This window comes from Lutjanus erythropterus, chromosome 10 (assembly GCF_056507025.1).
Source record: "Lutjanus erythropterus isolate fLutEry1 chromosome 10, fLutEry1.hap2, whole genome shotgun sequence".
NCBI lineage: Eukaryota > Metazoa > Chordata > Actinopteri > Lutjaniformes > Lutjanidae > Lutjanus > Lutjanus erythropterus.
Genome location: NC_139326.1, coordinates 8,973,547 through 8,995,805, shown reverse-complemented (window position 1 = coordinate 8,995,805; position 22,259 = coordinate 8,973,547). Strand labels below are relative to the sequence as shown.

General features: G+C 39.8%; 1 protein-coding gene across 1 annotated transcript in view; it reads right to left on the bottom strand.

The window, feature by feature from the left end:
* Window positions 1-22,259, bottom strand: part of adgrv1 (adhesion G protein-coupled receptor V1) — a 162,278-nt gene that overhangs the window by 21,448 nt on the left and 118,571 nt on the right. Inside the window, exons 90-92 of the mRNA XM_084728141.1 lie at window positions 16,340-16,518; window positions 11,466-11,623; window positions 1,909-2,030 (exon numbers count right to left, since the gene is read on the bottom strand). Of these exons, the coding sequence (XP_084584267.1) occupies window positions 1,909-2,030; window positions 11,466-11,623; window positions 16,340-16,518 (459 nt within the window). The remainder of the gene's footprint in view (window positions 1-1,908; window positions 2,031-11,465; window positions 11,624-16,339; window positions 16,519-22,259) is intronic.

The window sequence follows — 22,259 nt, the reverse complement described above, 5'->3', positions numbered from 1 at the left end:
AGAGTCGGACAAAAAAAAGACAGGGCACAGCAAATTAAGAGAGAGGCGAACAGAGAGAGAGAGAGAGAGACAACAAACAGACAAAAAAAACAAAAAAAACAAGTGGAAAGTGGAGAGAGACAAAAAAAGACAGAGAGAGATGGCAGTGAGAGACTTCATAGAGATGTGACACAGTGATAACCCTGCCTCTCTCTCCACTCCCGAGGCTCTTCTTGTTCTGCCTCGCCAACACATCAAAGCACGGCTTCAAAGTGGGGTGAAGTAGCCTTCATCACTCTTTCACTCTATAAGTCAACAAAACATCAACAGACACACACACACACACACACACACACACACACACACACACACACACACAAAACACACCAGTCTAGTAGACTAAATCATCAATATTTTATGTGTGATAATTTGCAGAAAGCCCTCTGATATCACAGTCCATGAAATGCCAACACATTGATCCCATCCCACGCACAAGGAAATGTTAATCCAGAATCACACATCCAGATATTCTTATTGAGACCAGTCGCAACCTCAAATCCCCGCGCTGTCTTCTGCGTCAGTGTGCATAGTTTCAAAACAGCAACATTTTACTGGGAGGTAAGTCAAAGAGGACGAGAGTTAATCTTTGGAGTTGTATAACAAAATGAAGGAGTGCACCTTTAATAATGTCAGTTTAAGTCCAACCTGATAAAATGGAACCAGCAACATAAATTTAAGTTGTTATGTTAGTTAATGTCCCCAGTGCACAGTGATGATGTGAAACTAATGTGAAGAAATGTTTTGATTTGCAGCCTCAAACCTGAATTGTATTGGGTTCGGAGTTTTCCAAGCACTCTTTCTATGAAGGTCATGTCTATAATCGCAATTATAATTAGAAGCACATTTATTATAATGCATTTATATGTCTTTATAAGACTTTATTAAAAAAAAGTTTATAATCATACATGCAACTTATAACAAAGTTTATATAGTATATAGTTTATAAGTGGTGGACATAATGCATTCTAAGTTCAGCGTTCATAATGCTTTGTAACTCCATGCAAACATAACAACAGTGTTTTGAAAGAAGAATAAGAGTCATAGGTTACAGAGCAGATTGTAACTACCATAGATTTAGGCAGTTATAATGACACATAGAGAACTTCTGTGACATATCACACATTTCTGAAATGCAATAATGTCTTATAAGCATCAATAACACACTATAACATGACTATGTGGACATCAAGTAAAGTGGTAGCACTGTATAAGGTTATTAGCATCTTTATGATGTTTATAAGACATTATTCCACTTCAGAAACTAAGAGCTTATGGTCTAGAGCAGTTCTCTGTGTCTTTATAACTGGCTAAAGTCATGGTAGTTATAATGTGCTGTGTAACCCAGGATCCAGGACTCTTCTTTCAGACACTGTTGTCACTTTGGCATTGAAGTATAGAGCATTATGAATGCTGAACATACAATCTATTACGTCCACCACTTATAATACTTTATAAACCTTGTTATAAGTTGTAGTGCATAATTGTAAACATTTATAAAGAATTTTGTAAATCCTTATCCTTATGTCTTGAATATATGTGCTTATAATACATTATGGACAACTTTCATAGACAGTGTTACCAAAAAATGCTTTGCAAACTCAAAATCCAACCCAATTCCATCTTGAGGGCTGCAGATCAAAACATTTCTTCACATTAGTTTCACTTCATAACTCTGCACTGGGGACATTAACTAAGATGACAACTTAAATTTATATTGATGATTCCAGTCAAATTAATGACAGAATTAATGATTAGATAGGAAGGATGACAGTTTATAATCATGAAGGGACTGCTGAATGTGTGCAAATGATCACATACATGAATAAATAGACATGGAAGCAAGTATATAAACCAAGCCAATGAGCTCACCAGTAAGCAGTTGAATATGACATAGAGGATGAGCATCCACAGGTTCCTGTAGCCCATATGGAGTCCGGCCCACAGCCAGACCAGAGAGATGAGCAGGAACAGGTAGAGGACCAGCGGCACCTCTGGAAGACAAAATAACAACAGAGGATGATTGAAAAACAATATATGCACAAGTTAGTATATCAACAGCTAAATTAAATAGATAACTGGATTGTATTGACTTTATGACTATGATAAAATCCACTTGATAAGCTTCTATCTTATTTATACTATCCTGGATGAGTAAAAGCTTTTAATACCTGCTGTATTTACTGTATGATTATGCAGATACAAGGTTATAAGGTTCATTGCACTCTTCCCCCACACTGGCCCCCCTTCACTGACTCCTGGTACGCGTCAGGACTGATTTTAAGATTTTATTGTTTACTTAAAATATATCTCTCTGATCTTTTACAGCCTTACACCCCATCATAATCTCTCGGGTCAGCTAATCAGTTGCTCCTTGTGGTCCGACAATCTTGGCTGAAGCATTGTGCTGAGGTTGTGCTTTTGCAGCTGTAGCTCCCAAACTTTGGAAGAAGTTGCTGTTGCATGTTAGGCTGGTCCGGTCTGATCTTTTAAGTCACTGTGAGCGTTGCATTGTTCTTATGGCTTTGCTTTTATGGTTTTATGCTTCTATTGTTTTTATTGTGTTATTTTACTTTGTTGATTTTTATGGTTCTTGCTATATATCTGCACAGCACTTTGGTCAAGTGTTCTATAAATAAATTTGGACTGGATAGGAAATAAATATAAAGTCATTAAATAAAACTATTTTTATGGTGCAATGCAGAGGATAAATTTAGGATTCTTGCTGTCTGAGGGAAGAAACTGCTCTGTAGTCTGATGGTAGAACAGTGCATACTTCTGTATCTCTTGCCAGATGGCAGCAGGGTGAAAAGACTGTGGCTGGGGTAGGTATTGTCTTTTGGTATTCTTTGGGCTCTGCACAGGAACCTCACCTCCCCGATATCACTGATGCTGTGTGGATTGATACCAAAGATATTCTGGGCAGTTTCAATCAAGAGATTTTTTCCTGTCCTGGGTCATGCACATACCATGCCAGTTTGTGATGTTTGTAGTCAGGATGCTTTCTATCACTCTGTAAAATTTAATAGGAACTGAGCACAGGAATTTTGCCCTCTTTTCCTTTAGAAATACAGCTGTTTCTGAGTCTTCTTCACAAGACTGGAGACGTGATGTTCATGACAGGTTCCCTGTGATCCTGATTCCCAGGGACCTAAAACTGTTTACCTGCTCCACCTCAGCTCCACTGATGTAGACAGTGTGTGCGTCTTTGCCTCCTTTTTCTAAAAATCAGCAAGAAGGTCCTTAGGTTTGCTGACACTGAGCAGTGAGTTGTTTTCCATGCACTGCTCTGCAAGACTGTTGACTTCTTCCCAATATGAGCGCTCATCGTTTTTTGAAATCAAACTGATGATGGTGAGGTCATCCATAAGCAGAGTTCTCTCCATGTCGGGGGTTGTAGTCGCATAGGGGGACAGGAGGGGAGACAGGAGGTGGCTGAGCACACAGCCCTGGGGGGCTCCAGTGTGGAGGAGGAGAGACTGCCAAGCCGAACTGTCTGGGGTCTACTTGTGAAGAATCCAACATCCAGTTGCAGGGTGCTGTACTCAAGCCCAGAGTGCTAAGTTTGCCAATCAGTTGGCAGGGTTGGAGTTGTAGCAGCCAGGAGCAGGCCTCAGGAGCTGTTTAATGAACCAGTTCTTACAGCCTCAACTCTGCACTGCTGTACACCGATTATTCTGCTCCAAAAGTCTTAATGAGACCACGTGGTGCACATGTGGACTCCTGATTAAGGCCCAAACTAGTGATTGCTGCACACTGCTGGAGAGCAGAAACATAAGATTGGCTGAGAGGACCTCAGTCACACACACACTCTCACACACAGACGCTTTCATGTATGCCAAGAAGCAGGCACACATGCAAGCATGCACTCAGGGTTGTACTCCCATTTTCCCCACTCAGGGCTCCATCTATTGAGCATTTGCGGTGCCACTAATGCAGATATTGACTGAGGAACAATTGTGCACAATCAGTTTGTTTGTGGAAATGGCATACTTACACATAGACAACCATGTTAAACGTGTAGCCACACTGATACTGTGCATTTCAAAAAGCAGCAATGGTAGGGTACAAATAGAGATGATGAGTTTACTAAGCTAAAAGTAAATGTGTAAATGTGGCTAATTTTCATTGTATAGAAGGAAAACCTTGTGGCAAGCCTTCACCTTGGCTCACTTTACCTTTGGGTCTATGCTCATGACTCATGCATATATTCCAATTGAAAAACTGACATAATTTTAATAAATTATCATTATTATGAAGCACTATTCTTGATATAGGTGTGCTCTCCTCTGTATTTAACCACTAACCCTGTATTCTGTCAGAATAATTGGAAAAATTTGTTCACGATTGAGAAAATTCCCATTAACACCCCGTAAAGTCTGAAAAACAACCCAGAATATATTAATGGGGAATTTACTGATCCTGTTCTGACCTGAATGCACCTGAATGCAGCATTAGTAAATGGCATTGCCCTTGCACACCCCTAAAAACATACCCTCAAACACATGCTATCCAACGCCTGCTGAAAAGCAAACAAACATGTGACCTCATGCTAAAATGGTCTCTCTTACACCTGCATGCTGTATGCAATTGATGCACACCACACTGTAAACAGCATGCAGAAAAACAAGTGAACGCATCTTCTGTATTTGGACTGCATCAAGTGTTTCTAAGATAAGACAAGACCACCAGGAGGTCTTTCGGCACGTGTTTCTAAACTGAGCTCTCCTGCAGCAACTGGTGTCCCTGCTAACCTACTTTCTGCCAGGGCTGATACATCACATTTAGTATGTCACACTACACAAATAGCCTCAGACTTTATCTACGAAAGTAAGGACACTTATACTCTTTTTAATGATTGCCTGTGATTCATGATGTGAGAGTTCAAGTGAACAACCTCAGTCGTCGAAATGGAGACTGAATTAAGGCCACTTGCTGTATCCTTGCACCTCAGTTCACGTTGTTGGTCTCAGCTTGAAAAATCATTGCCTCTCCTTTTATTAGAACAGTTAATTAGAGGACAAACAAAGTGAGCGCTGCCAATCAGCGGCAGACTGAGTCAACTGTCACGAGTGAGTCATCACAACAGAGAGACAGAGGCCTGATAAATAAAACAGCTCATTGCTATCTAATAGCCTGTTTCCTTCGGGAGGAAATAATGAAGCAGAACATGATGGAGGCTGCTGTTGAAACAAGTCAAAACATGGAGGCACTGATGGGGAAATACTGGGCCGCTACCCATGTTTAAAATAACGGTTTGGATGAAAGCCTTTGTTTTTTTTTGCGGTTGTTTATTTTTCTTTTTTTGTCTGTTTTTTATTCACTTTATTCACTTGCGCCAGGGAAGAAAGAAATCTTTATTAGACAACTCATGGCTGGTAGGGACACACAGGGGGCAGAGGTAACAAAAAGTGCCCCGAAGAGCTGCCCGCCTTCATTTGGCTTCCATGTTAATTAATTGGGCTGAACACACAGAGTGCAGTCCCAGTGAGGAGCTCCATGGCCAGATAGACCAACTGTAGTCAACAAGGGCTGATATTCTGATAAATCAGTGCAAATCTAAAAACAAAATTTTGTAAGGTTGTATCCTAATAAAGAAGATGGTTTTATGGAGTTAATGAGAGCAATGCATTAGCAATATTTCAGAAAGTAACAGAAGTTCATGTAGTCATAGCCCAGGGGGGGTTGGGTGTCATGTCATGTCATTTATTTATATTATTCCTGACATTTTTCTTAGAGAAAGTATGGAGACAATGTCATCAGTCATGCAATATCTGTGATGCTCCATGTGTTATTGTGTGTGTGCATGTGTATGTGTGTGTGTGTTGGGGTGGCAGCTGGGTTTTGCAGGGCTGTGTTTTCATTAGTGTCGCAGAGAACATGATGTGCTGCTGATAACATTCATTCATGCTCCATACGGTCATGTTTACCACGACCGTATGGAGTACATGTTATCAAACTGACTGTGCTGAAGAGGGCACAATAAGAATATATAATGCATGAGATAACAAATGGATTTTAAAGGCACCACCTTAAGAATCAACTTCACCGAAGGCCGAACACTTAAATGGAAAATACACCAATTCAAAATGACACTGCTGCTGAGTCACTCCAGCTGTCGTCTGCTGGCTGCTGTTATGTAGGACAGACTGTACAGTTCACTTCACTTCACAAGTAGGATGGAAACACAGGGCACGGGGCCCAAGTTTGCACAAAGAGCCCTCACTTAGGTGCCACTTCCACCACCCTGTCAGTTCCACTCTGCTCCGAGTTCTGCTGCTTATCTCACTGCACCGTTCCTCTGGCTGAACCCTATTATACTGTCTTAGCAGTGTTTCCTTCTTTTCTTACTTTTCAGGCCTCTCCCTTTCCCTTTGAGACTTATTTCCTGTAAGTCATAATTTATTCTCTTGATACTCTTGTCATTGTTTCCTATTGCTTCAGTATTGTTATTTCACACTTTTCTCTGAGCTCTGTGCACCCACTCTGGTTATTCTGTCTTATTTTCAGTATATGGTTTCTCAGAGTTGATAAATTTGTTTAATGAGCCCGTTCATCCGTTGCTTTTTGCTATTTTACTCAGTCCTCTCACAGTTTCTGCTGCTTCAAGTTAGAAAAACATGAAATTTTCCCTCGCTCTCTCCCTCTTTATTCTATCTTGCACGTCTCTCCATCTCTTCCCTCCCGGGTTTGAGTTTTCCAACCATGTAAGCACATTCCAGTCTGTGGACAGGGCAGAGCTCCCGCAGTAAGAGCAGGTTCCTCGAGCCAAATGGAGGCCGACTGCAAAATGCTGACTGAATGTTTGGCTTGATACCACTAAGAAGAACCAGAAAGAGGCACATGTGTACGTGCTTGTATGTGTGCGAGCTTGCACGTATGTGAACACGAGAGAGAGGGTCTTCGCGCTCTGTTAGACAGACGCTAAATGATGTCATGGGTATCTTTCTGTCTGGCAGAGATGAAAAGTAAACAAACAGTTTAACCCCCGCGAGTGCAATTTCTGCTCAGAACTACTCCTTGTGATTTTCACTGGACATGAGTGAGCTACTTTCCTTCACAGGCTCCAGTTCATGTTTGATCAGAGCTGGTTCCCGGTGTGAGAAGACAAACTGAGAGGAGAATGAGGGTTCAACAAAAACAGAAACTCAAGACGGTGCTGACATTACTGTCACAGCGAGGTCAGCAGCTGTAATAACAACAAGCTGCAATAAGTGCGTGTTCGGCACTCACAAACACCCCGCATACAAGCTAATGTGTGTGTGAACCAAGTGTGAACATAGAGGCACAGAAAGAGATACGGTTTTTATTGAGTTATACTGATTGCAGAGAATATTCTGGTAAGTGTAAGAACATTACTGTGAGTACTGAGGTTGCAAAAGATTGTTGTTGTGTATTTTTGTATTACAGATACTTACTTTTGTATACAAAAGGAGTATTAGCATAAAAATGTACTTAAAGTATCAAAAGTAAATGCAGTCATTCTGCAGAAAAATGGCTCCTGTAACTGATATATTATATTACATCATTAGATTATTAATACTGATGTAGTAGCTGGTCGATATGCATTTAAGGACTTTATATCCAGTTTAGTCCAGTGGTTCCAAAACCAGGTAAAAAAAAGTCTGATATGATAAATACCATTGGAATGAAAGTTCTGCTACATAAATTTGAGTTCATTTCTCTCTTTTTTTTTTTTATTAAATTAGATCATTTTACTTCAAACACTTCTTTAAACAAAACCACCTGAGAGGTTTAGAGGGGAAACGTGTCTTTGGTAGAATTTAAGCAACTGAGAGAAATGTGCCAAGAGGTGATTAGTATTCCACAAATTGTGCACAAATATTAGATTTTCTAAGCTTATCTAATGTTTTCTTTTAATGTAAAATCCCATTTAGTACAGGAAAAAGTACAATATTTTCCTTTAAGTGTAGTGGACAATAAGTATGAAGTAGTATCAAATGGAATTAAATAAATAATAAATGCAGTTATTTAATTTTCACCACTGAACACTGAATCTAAATGTTGCTTTTTAAATAAACTGCACTTAAAAACCTCAACTTTACAGCTCTAGTTTGTGTGGCATTAGTCTGAGCAGGCTTTGCTGATCTAATGTTTACATCAATCTGAGGTAATAATCTCCATGTTTGTTGGCCAAATTAGGTATTATTATAGCAAGGCATGATGGGGCAAATCATTCCTGCAAAGAAAAACACAACAATAAAACACTCCTAGCTAAATATATCAACTTGAATTCTTTGATATGTGCAGAATGTATCAATAAATAATATATCTGGTAAAACCAGGCATGAGAGTCTCGAACATCTAAGTGTTGGCATTTCAAGGCTATTGATAACGAGGCTATGAGAGCAAAATGTAAGCATGTGTCTGGCATCCAAATAAAGTGACTGCACAGCTTCAAACACAAAGTACATAACACAGCACTCTGCAATCAAACCTCATCTATCACATGTATTTGTTTATTTCCACATTCCTGAACAATCAACGATCAAAGGGCAGTCAGGGAACACCTGGAGCCATAAACACACAACAATAATAATAGTTATTCATTCAACACTGCTCTGTTGAAAACGAAAAGTCTGCTCACTTCTGTATCAAAAGAACATCATGTCTCGCAAACACACCTTGTGGGTTCAGTGCAGGCTGTGATAAGGGCTGACTGATGTGCTCTGAATAGGTACTATCGTAAATTTAGTTTAGTTTATGCCTTAGTTTTTTTCTTGGCAAGTCGCACAATGGCATCATTCCAATCTTCTCTGAGGTACAGGAACACACACACACACACACTGGTGCATTTGCTTGATTTCACTGACGTCAGAACACGGCCTTGTGTGAGTTTTACATGTGGGCTTCTCACACACAGATTAGCTCTCAGCTTATCTCATCAGTTTTCGCTGCGGTAAGGTGTTTGAGAATGTTGTCGGCCTAAAATTCATCGTCATCAGGCATCAACAGGTCCTGCATAAATCGTAACTGGATGGGACCATCAAGGTGAAGCTCACATTAGATTTATGAGTCTGATAAAGGTACCCATCTGAAGTAAAATAGCCATGGAGCAATACAAGTTAAATTTAAGACTCTTTAAAACCTTTTTAATACCATTATAATTTTAGTCCTATTTCATGTACCTACTGGCAAAGAAAGGTAGAGAGATTTCTGAATCAGGGCACATGGTTTGAAACAGCTCACCTGTCTTACTTGCTTTTATAAAACTGACATTTATCTACCTCATGTCCACTAGCTGAGGATGCTCCAATAAATCCTGACCCGACTGCACATTAGATATTATTTGTTCTATGTTGGTTTTGTTGAATCATGAACAATGCAATTTTATAAAAGTAGATCTGTTTCATTAATCTCATCAATTTTTAAGATCTGTCAAAATCCCATTCAAGACATTTTAAGTCATTTTAACCACTGAGCATTTAGCCTATTTCAAGGTAACATGTACAGTATGATACCACAGAAGGATCCTGCGAACATATCTGATCTGTCTTTTGTGGGATAACTGCTTACTGCAGGACTAAAAACTGACCAGGGCTGTTGTAGCAGCGCCTGTAGCTTTTTAAACCAACTCTGACAAATATAAGTCAGTCGAGGGAATGAGCAGAGGCGTAGCCTGTGTATAGAACAATAAAATATTATAGGCCTTTCTCTAACATTTGTTTTATTCCCCTTTGGACTCTGGACATGTTGAGGCAAAGCCAATATTGATATATTACTCTGCCAAAAGCTATAATAAAGAAAAAGAAAGGAAAACTGCAACTAAATGCAGTCCATTGTTTGTGTGCATGTTGTATTCTGTCTTGTAGTATCAGATAAAAACTAAAAGTGTAATTAAAAGTGATCCATTGCTGCCTGAGATTTGATAAAGAATGTTGTTGCCCTAATTTCTGTTTTTTTGAATTCATTTGAATTTCCATTCATGAGCAGCCTTTTCACAGTGCAGCTGTTCTACACAAAACCGGACACACATATTCACACCTCAAGGGAACTGAGCCACACACACTCAGCCAGGTCTTCAGATTGCTGCTTTGAATAGCATGTACTGTGCCTACCTTTTCCCCGCATTAACTCTCTCTCTCTCTTTCTCTCAGGATAAATAAAGCTGCTGAAACCATGTTTGCTGCACTGACTGTTTCCTCTCTACTTTCTGATTTAACACACCGTACAGGCACACTGTTCTCCAAAGTAAAATGTTCCTGTCAGGTAAAAATCCTACAGGTTGACCTTTAGCCTCAGCCTGGTTTGTGAAACAGAAAGTATTGCCCTCTTGTTAATAATGCACACCTACCCGCAGCTCAGCAAAGCACTGCTTTGGTTTCCTACATGACTTCAGAGGCCACACACAGTGTGTGGGGCAAACTGCTTGCCAGCCAAAGGACTGGCACTAATTCAGGCTTTGCTTTGTCATTGGAGGGCCTTGACTGAGCAAAACAAGCTAAAGCCTGCTGATTCTCACCGATGGCCACTGATTACAGCCATGACACTGAGGGACTAAAGTGGTTTGGCCGGGATTTTCATGTGCGGGCAAAGTGACTAACTGCACTAAACAAATGTGACTGATTCATGCTGACCAGAACTCCACCAGTACTATGGTAATTTCTCAGCAAACGGGAATATTGCACAAAGTAGAAGTTTGAGGTTGCTGCCACACATCATACTTCACAGAGTGCATTCAGGCCAAACACAGAAGAACATCAGTGTGAACAAAACACATTTCTGGCATTATACTTTAAACTGTGTTCAGCTGTGTCAGATGACCATTGAGCTCCTAGTTTGGAGATGCAACTCCTTTGTTCTGCAAGGTAAAACTATTGTATGGTAAAGCAGAGAAAATATCCTAAAAATAGTGTAAATTTACACTTAGATGGCTAAAACACATTTTGCTACTGACTACAGCTAAGTAACACACTGAATATGGATAAGTGCTTTATACTACCCTGCTTCAAAAAATCCAAACTATGCCCGCAAGTCAAATAAGTACAATGGCTGAATAAAAGTGCAACTGTCAGCAGTATTTCATTCAAAAAAGCAGGTTTTGCCAATGTTTTGTTCCTGTACCATGCATCCTCTGGGCACACACACACACACACACAGCAGACAGAGACAGAGCCTGTAAGCTGAACCAAAATAAGGGCTGGAACTTTTACCCAAAAATAGGGGTGGATACAGTCTACTTCCTGAGGGCATCTGGGTAACAGGTCACTTGTTTTTGTGGTTTGTATGTTCACAGCGAGAGATTGTTTGATTATAATGTAAGTGAGTTTATCTTGAGTTCTTATCGTTCCATGTGCAACATTTTTGCCTCTTGAAGAAGCACAAGAGTCCACATTTTCAAATCTATGCTTACGTGTCACTGCACATATTTGTGTGTTTGTGTACATGTTTACATATTTGCAGGGTACCTGTGCTGTTGGTTCTTCCGCGATAAATGTCATCGTAGGCCTTCCACTGCTGAGTGACCTGGTAGGCGTGGATGAATACGACCACCACTGCAACCAGGCAGATGAGAGGCACCAGCACCGCCGTGCACAGAGCGGCATAGATGTTTGGGATGAAGCACCTAGAGGAGGCACGGACAGAAATGTGAGTTTTTGTTTCAGCGTATGTAGAAAGAAGCAGAACGTGTGTGAAAAGAAGAGGAAATGGAAAGAGAAAGAGGAGGAGGTCATGCTAAAATGCATTAAGTAAAGAGTACATCCAGTTTACAGGTAAGCTGCAGAAAACGGAAACATTGCCTATAATGCTCTATATTTAAGTTAAGACTTTGTTTCTTTAGGTTTCACAAACAGGATCTGACCGGCGAGACCTCTGAGCCTGTCTAAGACCCACAGCATTCTTACTCAACAGCAGCTTTTGCCTTCAGCAGCAAAACACGTATGTTCTTAAACCCTCTGAACAATCAGGTCACCCTGCAGCTACGGCGGGATAATATCTGAGGCCAAAGTCGCACTAAAGTGTTTTTCTATTTAAAGGAACGAAAGAACATTTCAAGGAACAAACAACACGATACATTCATCTCTTTTTTTGAAAAGGAGATGAATATGGAGTGGAGTTCATCTGCTGATGCTGCCAAACAGCTGAAGGAGAAACTTACTAGACAGCAGGATCATTTATTAGTCCCACAACAGGGAAATTTACACTTTTAAAGCAGCCAAGTGGATAGCAAAATAGAAGAAGCATCAATAAAAACAGTAAGTGATAAATAAGTAAACAAGAAATGTAATCAAGAGGAAATATAAAAATTTGAATCAATAAAAACAAGGGAAATTTTAAAATCTAAAACTTATACCATATATATATATATATATATATATAGCTTCCAGTCAAATACGTCAACTACACCGCACATGACGGACTGTATGTTTCTATATATATATAGAAAGTAGTACTGCAGCAGTATGAACAAGGTGTGCATAAGACTGTCATTACACTGTCATAACCATGTCAGGACACCTGTCAGGAACACAAGCATCTTGATTAAAAATGTCTTGACTTTACCAAATGTAAAGAAACCGTCAGCTTCATGTTTTGATATTACATTAAGCTGTCACTGGCTGTCATGAGACCATTATAACTGTGTCAAACTGGCCTAATAACATTCAGTGATATCTTTATGTAAAGTCCAAATGGTACCATTTTAGTTGAAGCCCAGGAAATTATTCATGACAGTGTTTCAAAAGCATTTGATAGTGTAATAAAACAAAGACATCGCAAACAATGTCAATGCTAAAATAACGCTTAATGACAACTGTCATAAACATTAATTTTGACTCATGTCATGACATGGTTATGACAGTGTAATGACAGTTCCACCAACTCAAGCATTTATATTTGTTAAAATTAAAATCAACTCATTTTTCTTTTTACGATTTGTTTATTAGTGTGAGTCACTGTGACTCGGTTATTTCCCACTGTTTATCACGCTGGTGTTTTCCTGGGAAATTAAAGGAGTTTTTCTTTTTTTTCAGCTTCTGTCCAGTAAGATGTGTTTTTTCTCTATTAAAGAAAACTGAGTGAAGTATTTTTCTCTGGGAAAATCAACATTCTCATATAAACTGAAACTTCCAAACAACTATCCAAACACTCATGTGACTTTGTCGTTTTCACAAAACAAGCTCGGCCCCTGGTTTGGTGGGAGCATAACACGCAGATAGGACCTCACCACAGGCCTGACTAATCGCGGAGAAATAACTGGAGCCGTGCTAGCCATAACAACATGCGGTATGCCAAATAAAGCATTGCATCACTCTGTCCCAGAAGTGAAGACAGCCGGACTATGAGAGTGTAAACATACTGGAATATGGATATTTGTACCGCTGTGGCCTTGTGAGAGGATGAGATCCTACTGTACTGAAAGTCTCACAAGAAAGTGAAACGTAGAATATGTAAAAACATTACCAAGGGGCCCATTTCAGTAACTTCATGGTTCTGGGGAGAGAACATTAAGGGAACAATGCCTTTTATGGGGAGATTTTAATAGAGATGCTGCTGGGAGTTTCTTTTTTATTTGGCATTGAGAGGTAGTGGGTCACTAAGGCACAGGGACTTGTTTAAGAAACACTAAATATAAAGATAGTGGTAAAAACAAAACGTACGTGTGATTGCATTATGTGCAAGTTGTAACTTTACATTTCCAAAGGTAAGACTACAAAACAGTCTGCGTGGAATAGACAGATGTGATGTTTAAATTTCCTCATCTGCAGGAAATTACATTAGCAACTTTATAGCCTGGCTATAAAGTAGCCAAACTAACCACACATCAGTCTGTCCAGGTAACACAGTTTATCATGTTAGACTCAAATAAGACCTAATAAGGCACAGCTGTATACAAACTGTGTTTTGCTCAAATCAAAATGTTTATAAGATTTTCTGAAATAGCAAATATCATTTTTTTTCTAATTCATTCGATACCCATCAAGAGACAGGAAGCATTCCTGACATAATCCTTCTGTATCTTATGCATTTATTTTTATCAGACGCCACAATCGAACATTTTGGTGGCATCTTGGCGTGTTGAGCTTCCAGTCAAATACGTCAACTACACCGCACATGACGGACTGTATGGGATACAGCTTCTGCAATAGCTGCACATGTCGCAGTACACTGAAGAACGTTTGCAGTGATTGGCTGTGAGCAAAACCAATAATCACAATTTAGATCGAGTACAGATATCATGTTACTGGAGAAGTTTTGATAAGATGTAGAACTGGGTTATTTTGGTGTTTTGAATTAAACTTTTTAGAACTTTTTAGAACATCATGAATTTTCTACTTATTTTTCATTTCATAATTTAATGGGCTCATCTTCTTGTTTATGTTGATAATTTTGGTTTTACACATTTCATTTGAATTTGAAGACAGGTCTGTTAAATTTTACTGATTAATTTGAAGATGTACAAACTACAGTATGTACCACAGTAAAAACTGAATGAAGTCCAGTCTACAGAGCAGTAACAGGTGCTCACACGATCCACAGGTAGACTATAAAGCATAGCTGTATATGTTTATGGACGACAGTGTACCAGCACCACAGTAATGGTAAGCAGGGAGAAAAATTGAGATATATTATGTGATTTTATAATCCTACTCCCTGTTGTCTCATCTCACCCTACTTCTTTACAATCTTTATGAATACAAAAACAATATATATGCCACAAAAATGCTCAATAGCGCAAGGTCTGAGCTTGACACCTGTTTGCACGCAGGCAGGGTGAAACTGAGACTGAGACTGAGTTGTTAGAAAATAAGTCTGCGTCCTGTTCACACTCATGAGAGGGGGGGGGAATCCAATGACTGCTTCATTCCTGCTAAGAGGAAGGTTCACTTCCAGGGAAACTGAATACTCCTCTGTATCCTTGAATCTCATGTATACGCTCACTGTCTCACACACACAGGAAACACGCATACACACTTGATCTCAAGCATAACAGCCACACCTAAGACCACTGGTTAATTTCAGATGAGAGGTAAGGTTTCAAAATTCATCTGTAGCTTACCTCCCACATCACGCACACTTGATCACACATGAAAGACGCGCACACATGCTGCAATCTGAAAGTTTATTTTGGCAATTACAACACACACACACACACACACACACACACACACACGCACACACACACACACACACACACACACACACACACACACACACACACACACACACACACACACACACAGAAACTCTTCAACACACACCTGAGTAGGGAGCATTGTGCAGGTTTTTGGAAGGTGACCTCATCTGTTGTGTTTTAGGATTCAGGAGCTCTATACATAGGTGGCAGACGGTTATTTTTAGCTCACACACTCACACAAAGTCACACAGTATATGGGTTATTTGAGGTTTGTCCCTCCTCTGCAGCCTGCTGTGTAAAAGCCTCCACCCCTAAGGTAAAGACCTGAGTTTCTATGAGTGAAGAAACATTTAGTCTTTCAGCTGATTGGGCAGTTTTCCCCCCTCACATGATGTCACCAGCTCAGGTGTTTTTTGTTTGCTTTGCTCTTGCCTGAAGTGGAATTTACCTAAGCCTAACAAAAAAAACAACTGATGTCACCACAACTGACTCAGACCGGTTTTAAAAAATACACTCCTGATTCCTCTTATGAAAACACATTACGTTAGTGTTGGGTCTATTCCACCTCCCTCTCAGCGCTACAGACAAAGTGTGTATCAGGGATGGGTGATACCAAACTTTTTAAATTCAATATGATACTGATATTTTGTTACTGACTATTAATAACAAATTTATTACAAAAACAATTAAATAAAAATGATTGTGCTACTAAGTCTCAAAAAAAGAGTCTATTTTAAAATAATACTACGATAAAATGATGATAAAATAAAGAAATAGCTTTATGTTTTTTGTTCAGCCCCTTTATAAGTTATAACTCAGGGTGTGTTGGTTTTAAATGTTTGAAAGATGTTTGTTTAGGGCTGGGTATTGTTTGGATTTTATAAATTCTGATTCTCTGTGTGTGTGTCCTGCATTTGAGTTGTGTGAAATGGATGAATATTATCACTTTAGCTAATGTTAGCCAGATAATCATAATAGTAGGGTCCTATTTTGTGGTTTCTTGAATTTTCTGTGCATTTTATTTATTTCCAGAACCTGTCTGCAGCAGTGCAGGACTTCTTCACCGTTTAATTTGAACCTAGTGCAGGTTCTGCGGGGTACTAGGCTTGCTCAACTGTTATTGGAGTACAGAGCAAAAAGGGGCGGGACCTAAGAAGGGTCAGTTGTGTATGTGTTTACATGAATGTGTTGTGTCACACTCACACATCTCCTTGCACCAGTCCGTATACACTGTGTATGGTCCATCCGAAGCCTCCAAGCAACACGATGACCAGGACGATGATGACCAAAGCAGGAAGTCCCCAGCCCAGCAGGAAGAAGAGCAGATATCGACGCTCTGTGTGCTCGTCGTTCATCACCAGCACCTGCCAGAAGTTCACCGCCTGTGAACACAGTTTGAGAAACCAGTTTGTGCACAGGACTGTAAACAGAAAACAGATATGTGACTGCCAGCACCTTCATGGACTTTATCATCTCTGTTGTGAGGAAGGGGACCATGTTTGGACTTTTTTTTTTCCATCTTTCTTTGTGTGAGTGAAGCACTAAAACACACACACATTCAAACACACTTTTAACACACCCACAATAGCCTTGTTTGCTTTGTAATCTAGCTGGCTTCGATAGTCTCATCCATCTGATACACTAAGCCCTTCAGTGTTACATAAGCAGCCTTTCTAAACACCTGTTCACACAACATAGACACGTCTTATCCCTGTGTGAAGACCTCAGCAGACAATAACACATCTTTCAGACAATTTTAAATTGCTGCACCGGTGAAAAGAAAAGAGCAAAGGTTCATTTTGAGTTTTAAAATCAAGTTCAAAGGCAAAAGGAAGTAGCAAACTACACACACACACACACACACACACACACACACACACACACACACACACACACACACACACACACACACACACTCTTTACATGTCAAATATCGAAACAATTTTGGGACACAACTGAAGCTGATCCCAATTCAGAGGGCTACGATGTGACTATAAAATGATTATCGATGAATCTAAACTAAAGTTTTTTTTTTAAATGATCCCCAATTTGCATACAGTGGGACCCTTTTCTGCACAAGAGCAAAACTGCTTGCATACACCAGCCATAATTTAAGGGGATGCACTCGGCCAAAATCTCAGAAAGTATCCTTCATTACCACATAAACAAGATGCACATGTTTACGGCCATTATATTGCACCATCCAATTTTTACAGGCGATCATAATGTTGAGAATTAGGTTTTAAATGACTGATTTTTGATGTCTTGCAAGAGGAAAATAGATAATCACAATGCATTTAAGTGAAAATTGCAACAGATTGGGAAGTAAATAGTAGTCCCTAAAATGACGAAGACTATAACTTTATTTAATGTAATTTTATTTAAAAAGGGGCAAAAGGTTTAGTTATTATGAGCAAAACAATCAGAGCTCCTTTGTCAGTTCAGAGTAATAAACCTTATGCAACAGTGCAGCAGTTATAATGAACAGCTGATGATGTTTGTGACTGTCCATCTGTCTGTGGACACTTAAGCACAGAGGGCAATGTGATGCAACTAGTGACAGGAGGTGAGGGGATGCTGACCTCTCCCTCAGATAACCTCTGCCCCCACCCCCATAATCATAACCACATTGTATAACCACTGACACAACAAACAATGTCTGCTACACAAACACAGACACACATGTGCAGCATACAAAACTACACTCAAGTTGTGTAACAGCTTCACTTCACTGCACTGCATTGACACAATGGCATGATGTCAGATTCAAGAACTGCCTTTCCTTGGTTGTGAGCAGGCTGGAGGTACGGTAAATGGATTATGGGTAACTGTGCTGAGCTGTTGCTTCTGCAGTGGCTGCTTCACTCACTGACTGTTGATACTGCAGTCTAAGAATAAAGCTGCGTTACCAGCTGACTACTTGGCTTGAAGAGTGGTTGTGATTTTGTCTTGTCGCTGGGATAACCATTTAAAAATGGTCAGTTCAGTAGCAATTTGTCTGCAGGAACCATGTTCTTTGCTACAAGGAGATATTCTGTTTGACTGTGTGGCTCATATATGTGCCACATCAGTGTGTGAAATACCTGGTGGCAATCAGGGTGTCCTCCACCTCCTACTGCTTCAATGTTATGAGTCTTTCACAGACTCAATATGCAGCATACAAGATTTGAGTCCCTATTTTTAAACAAGGTGTGTAGGCAGACCCCTGCATTTCACACCATTTGCCCAACCATGGGATTGATTTTCTGATACAGTGGCACCCGTTGATGGTGTCATTGTCATTAGCACCAACTGTGCATAACACATGCAGCTTCAGGGCGCCAAGACCTGGAATATTTTTTTAGTTTAAGTTTTACAGACAGTTATTTGTTCATCTGATGAAGTTTCTTTTTCACTTAGGGTTGCTGTGGCATATCCTGTTAAGTTATTATAGCATACTTGAACCAAGCGGCAACCTCTGAGGGCAAAAATGAAGCGAATGTCCACTATTTAATTTTCCTCTAAGTTAAAAATAATCATCAATCCACTGGACTACTGCTGGACACCTGGACAAGTGCGACTAACCAGCTACCTGAACTTTGTTGTGTGTGTGTGTTTCTTGTCAATAGAAATATGGCTTAATGGACTTTTAGAAGGCAGTTTCTAAAAACAACACAAATCTTGAATATTTTCAGTGGAACGTCTGTCTTTTGTGGAAATATTCCCATAAAAACAGACTGTGTTCTGTTGATTATTTAGATTTCATTAGGGGAACAGCAGAAATCTCAGACACAAAATCTCAAACCCTTGACAAATATGACTGAAACTATCTGCACCACTTAAAGTAAGTGCTTTTTTAAGGTTATCTCTTCCTTTAAGTGTTACTGAAGCAGTAGCACTGTTGAGAAACTCACCACCTGTATGTCTGGTTAGCCTGATGGTCACCGGTGGCTAATTATTCCTCACTATCACAATCAAATACATTTATGTACAGAAACACTGGCAGGTATCAAGTAACTACAAAGCTGTGAAACTGGCACCCTGTCTGGCTGTGAAGCAGGGTACAGACACACTGCAGGACAGTACTGAGGCTTCAGCAGGTCTCTCCTGGCTGAAGGAGACGTATTGTTATGTAATATTATGCAGTTTCTCAGTGAGCTGAGGTTGCCTCTGCAAGCCTCTGCAGTCCAGAAAAAGCTGGTTTGGATACTGATTAAATTATTGGCTGTTTTCTGACATTATGTCAGGGCATATTCCTCTGACCAAATACTGGACGTGCACATCCACACATAAACACACACTCACACACACACGCCCACACACACATTGCAGTTATTGATTTGTAGTCTTCTTCATGGTCTGAGATGGGTTGCTGGCGCCCACACATATCAGCCACTTAGCTGAAAGCAGCTACCTGATAGGGGGGAAAAAATGAGCGGTGAGACATCACCGGGGTCGATACTGAGACATTGGTGAGGACAGAAGGGTTTTGGAGTCACATATCAATGAGAGTCAGAGTGGAAGCAATATTTTCATTGTCAGCTACTATTGTTGCTGACAATTAAAGAAGATGAGACTTTTTTTGGCAGGGGTGTTAAAGAGAAAGGCCAGTTTAAGAAAAAGTAAGAGTGTGTGAGTGAGTGTATGGATAAAAAACAGAAAATCCAATTTTTTTTTTTTTTTTTTTCTTGAAGCTACAAACTCCACTCCCAAAAAAGTTGGGAAATGTAAAACGTAAAATAACAGAATGCAATAATTTGTGAATACTCTTTTAAATATTTGATGTTTAAACTGATAAACTGAGAGGTACGTGCAGGTGTTGGAGCAACATATGCTGCCACCCAGATGACGACTTTTTCAGAGATTTCTCTATTTATTTTAGCAAGACACCAAGACTCATTCTGCATGTTACAAAAGTCTGGCTTCATAGTAAAAGAGTTCAGGTACTAAACTGACCTGTCTGCAGTGAAGACTTGTCACCCACCGACTGTCGAGCAACTGAAGCCGTATCAAACAAGAATGGAAAAGAATTTTGCTTTCAAAACTTCAACAATTAATGTCCTTGTCCTTGTTGCCAAACGGTCACTGACTGAATATTTACAAAAACAATAAAATTAATCACTTTCAATACTGAATATCTTATCTTTGTAGTGTACTCAATTGAAAATAGGCAGAAAACGTTTTCATCACATTCTGTTTTTTTAATTGGGATTTGTATAACTTTCCTCACATCTGAACTCTTTTTCCAGTGAATCATGGTTTATTTTTCCCCCACAAGATCACATCAACTCCACTACCATACTAACTACTACCATGTGTGCATCTAAACCGGCTCTTAACGTCAAAACACATTTCATATGACTGCCAATTCTCGTCATCCAAATTCTAACACTTCTTAAGCCACATGAAAGCCTTTGGCCTGAGCCTTTATCCCTTAATTAAGATATCTCAGAGGTCATCTGGTAAATATTCTGTGTACTGCATACATACACATAAAGTACTGCCTGGTCCCGGTATAACCCTACTGCGGTCACTCTCCATTAGCTTATTCAAAGGGCTAATCTTATAATACTCCACAAATAATAACGTATGTGCCAGGAGAGATTATATCCACTACATAAACGATGATTATGTTCACTTACGAACGTCACACGCTGTAAAAGACTGAGGAGTGATGGAAACAAAGCAACAGTCAGTTACGTAAGAGGGGGACAACCAGAGGGGGGAGATGGGAGACAGGGTCTCATAAGGATACTGGTTTGCTTCTCATGTTCATGTGGTGGAATGCATTTTAACCCACACTAAATAACGTGTACACACAACAACAGTTTTGAGTGATGACAACAATGGATCACATTTCCCACCATAAAGGGATAGTTGGGATTTTTTGATGCTGGGTTGCATGAGATGCTTATTGATAGTCGGTGTATTGGCTTCAGCAGATGCCAGTTGAGAAGCAGAGAGGGGCACCAGCATGGAGGCTGAACTGCAACTGTATGCTGCAGATGGCGTCAGATATTTTGGCCACCTAAAAAGCATCCACCCTAAAAAATCAATACCGGTTGAAGTGTAAGCTATATTAAGAATATTTTCACTGCTTTACTTTGCCATCAGACATCCTTTTCCAACAGGAAATCACTTGAATATAAGCCAAATATCACTCTCGTGTTCTGCGACTTAAAATGACAGTTTTTGCCTGTGTAGTCTGGTTGGTTTGGGGGAAATGATATTTGGCCTATGGCAACAACGGTTTCTCATCGGAAAAGGCGAGAAAAAGCGGCTAAAATGCCTTTTTTTCTGACCCTGTCCACAGCTGAAAAATGAATACGTATAGCACCAACAGTAAAATATATTTAAAAAGTTCCTTTCCTAGTTAAGGTCAGTGGATCTAGGATATTTTATTTAAGTTTTGAAGGCCTTAAACAAACAAAAAGGGATTTATTTTTTAAGTAAATGACTTTGTTTCACTGCAGTGCAGGATTTAGAGGAGGGGGATCAGCTGAGGTAAAGGGTCTATCCCTGTCTATCCTCTTGGTTCCTCTCTGAAGGGGCAGATGAAGTACTCTGGACCATGTTAACCACATTCCTGAACCCTGTCAGCAGGTCACAAGTCATCTACCGTCTCTCTGAAGGATTAAATGGGCTTAGACGAGATTTACATCGGCAGATAAAAATCATATTATTATATTTAGGCGTTGTATGTTGCATAGACCTGATGTATTTCTCTATAATTGCAACATAAAAAACAAGTGTTGCATTCTGAAGTTTAAGCAGTAACATATAAGCCTTAATATCTTCTCCATGTGCTCATGTTAAGCTGAAAGTTTGTTTTTGTCTGCCAGGCTCTGGTCCTGGTAGTTAAGTGACAAAAAAAGAGAGAGGGAAAAAAAGAAGAAGTAGGGGGCAGATGGTCAACAAAGGAGTTGCTGGGGTGAGGTGTTACTAAGTGGTACCAGTCTGGGGTCAAAGATCATGTCAGCCAGCATTCTGGTACCTTCATCTCACCCTCTAATCAAAACCTGCCTAAGCCCACGTGGTGGAGGAATGAAGTCTCAGCTATTACGTAAAAAAACACATGCTTCATGTAAGGGACAAAGGAAAGAATGAGAACCCTGTTTTTGCCAAGCCAAGAGGAAAAATGAGC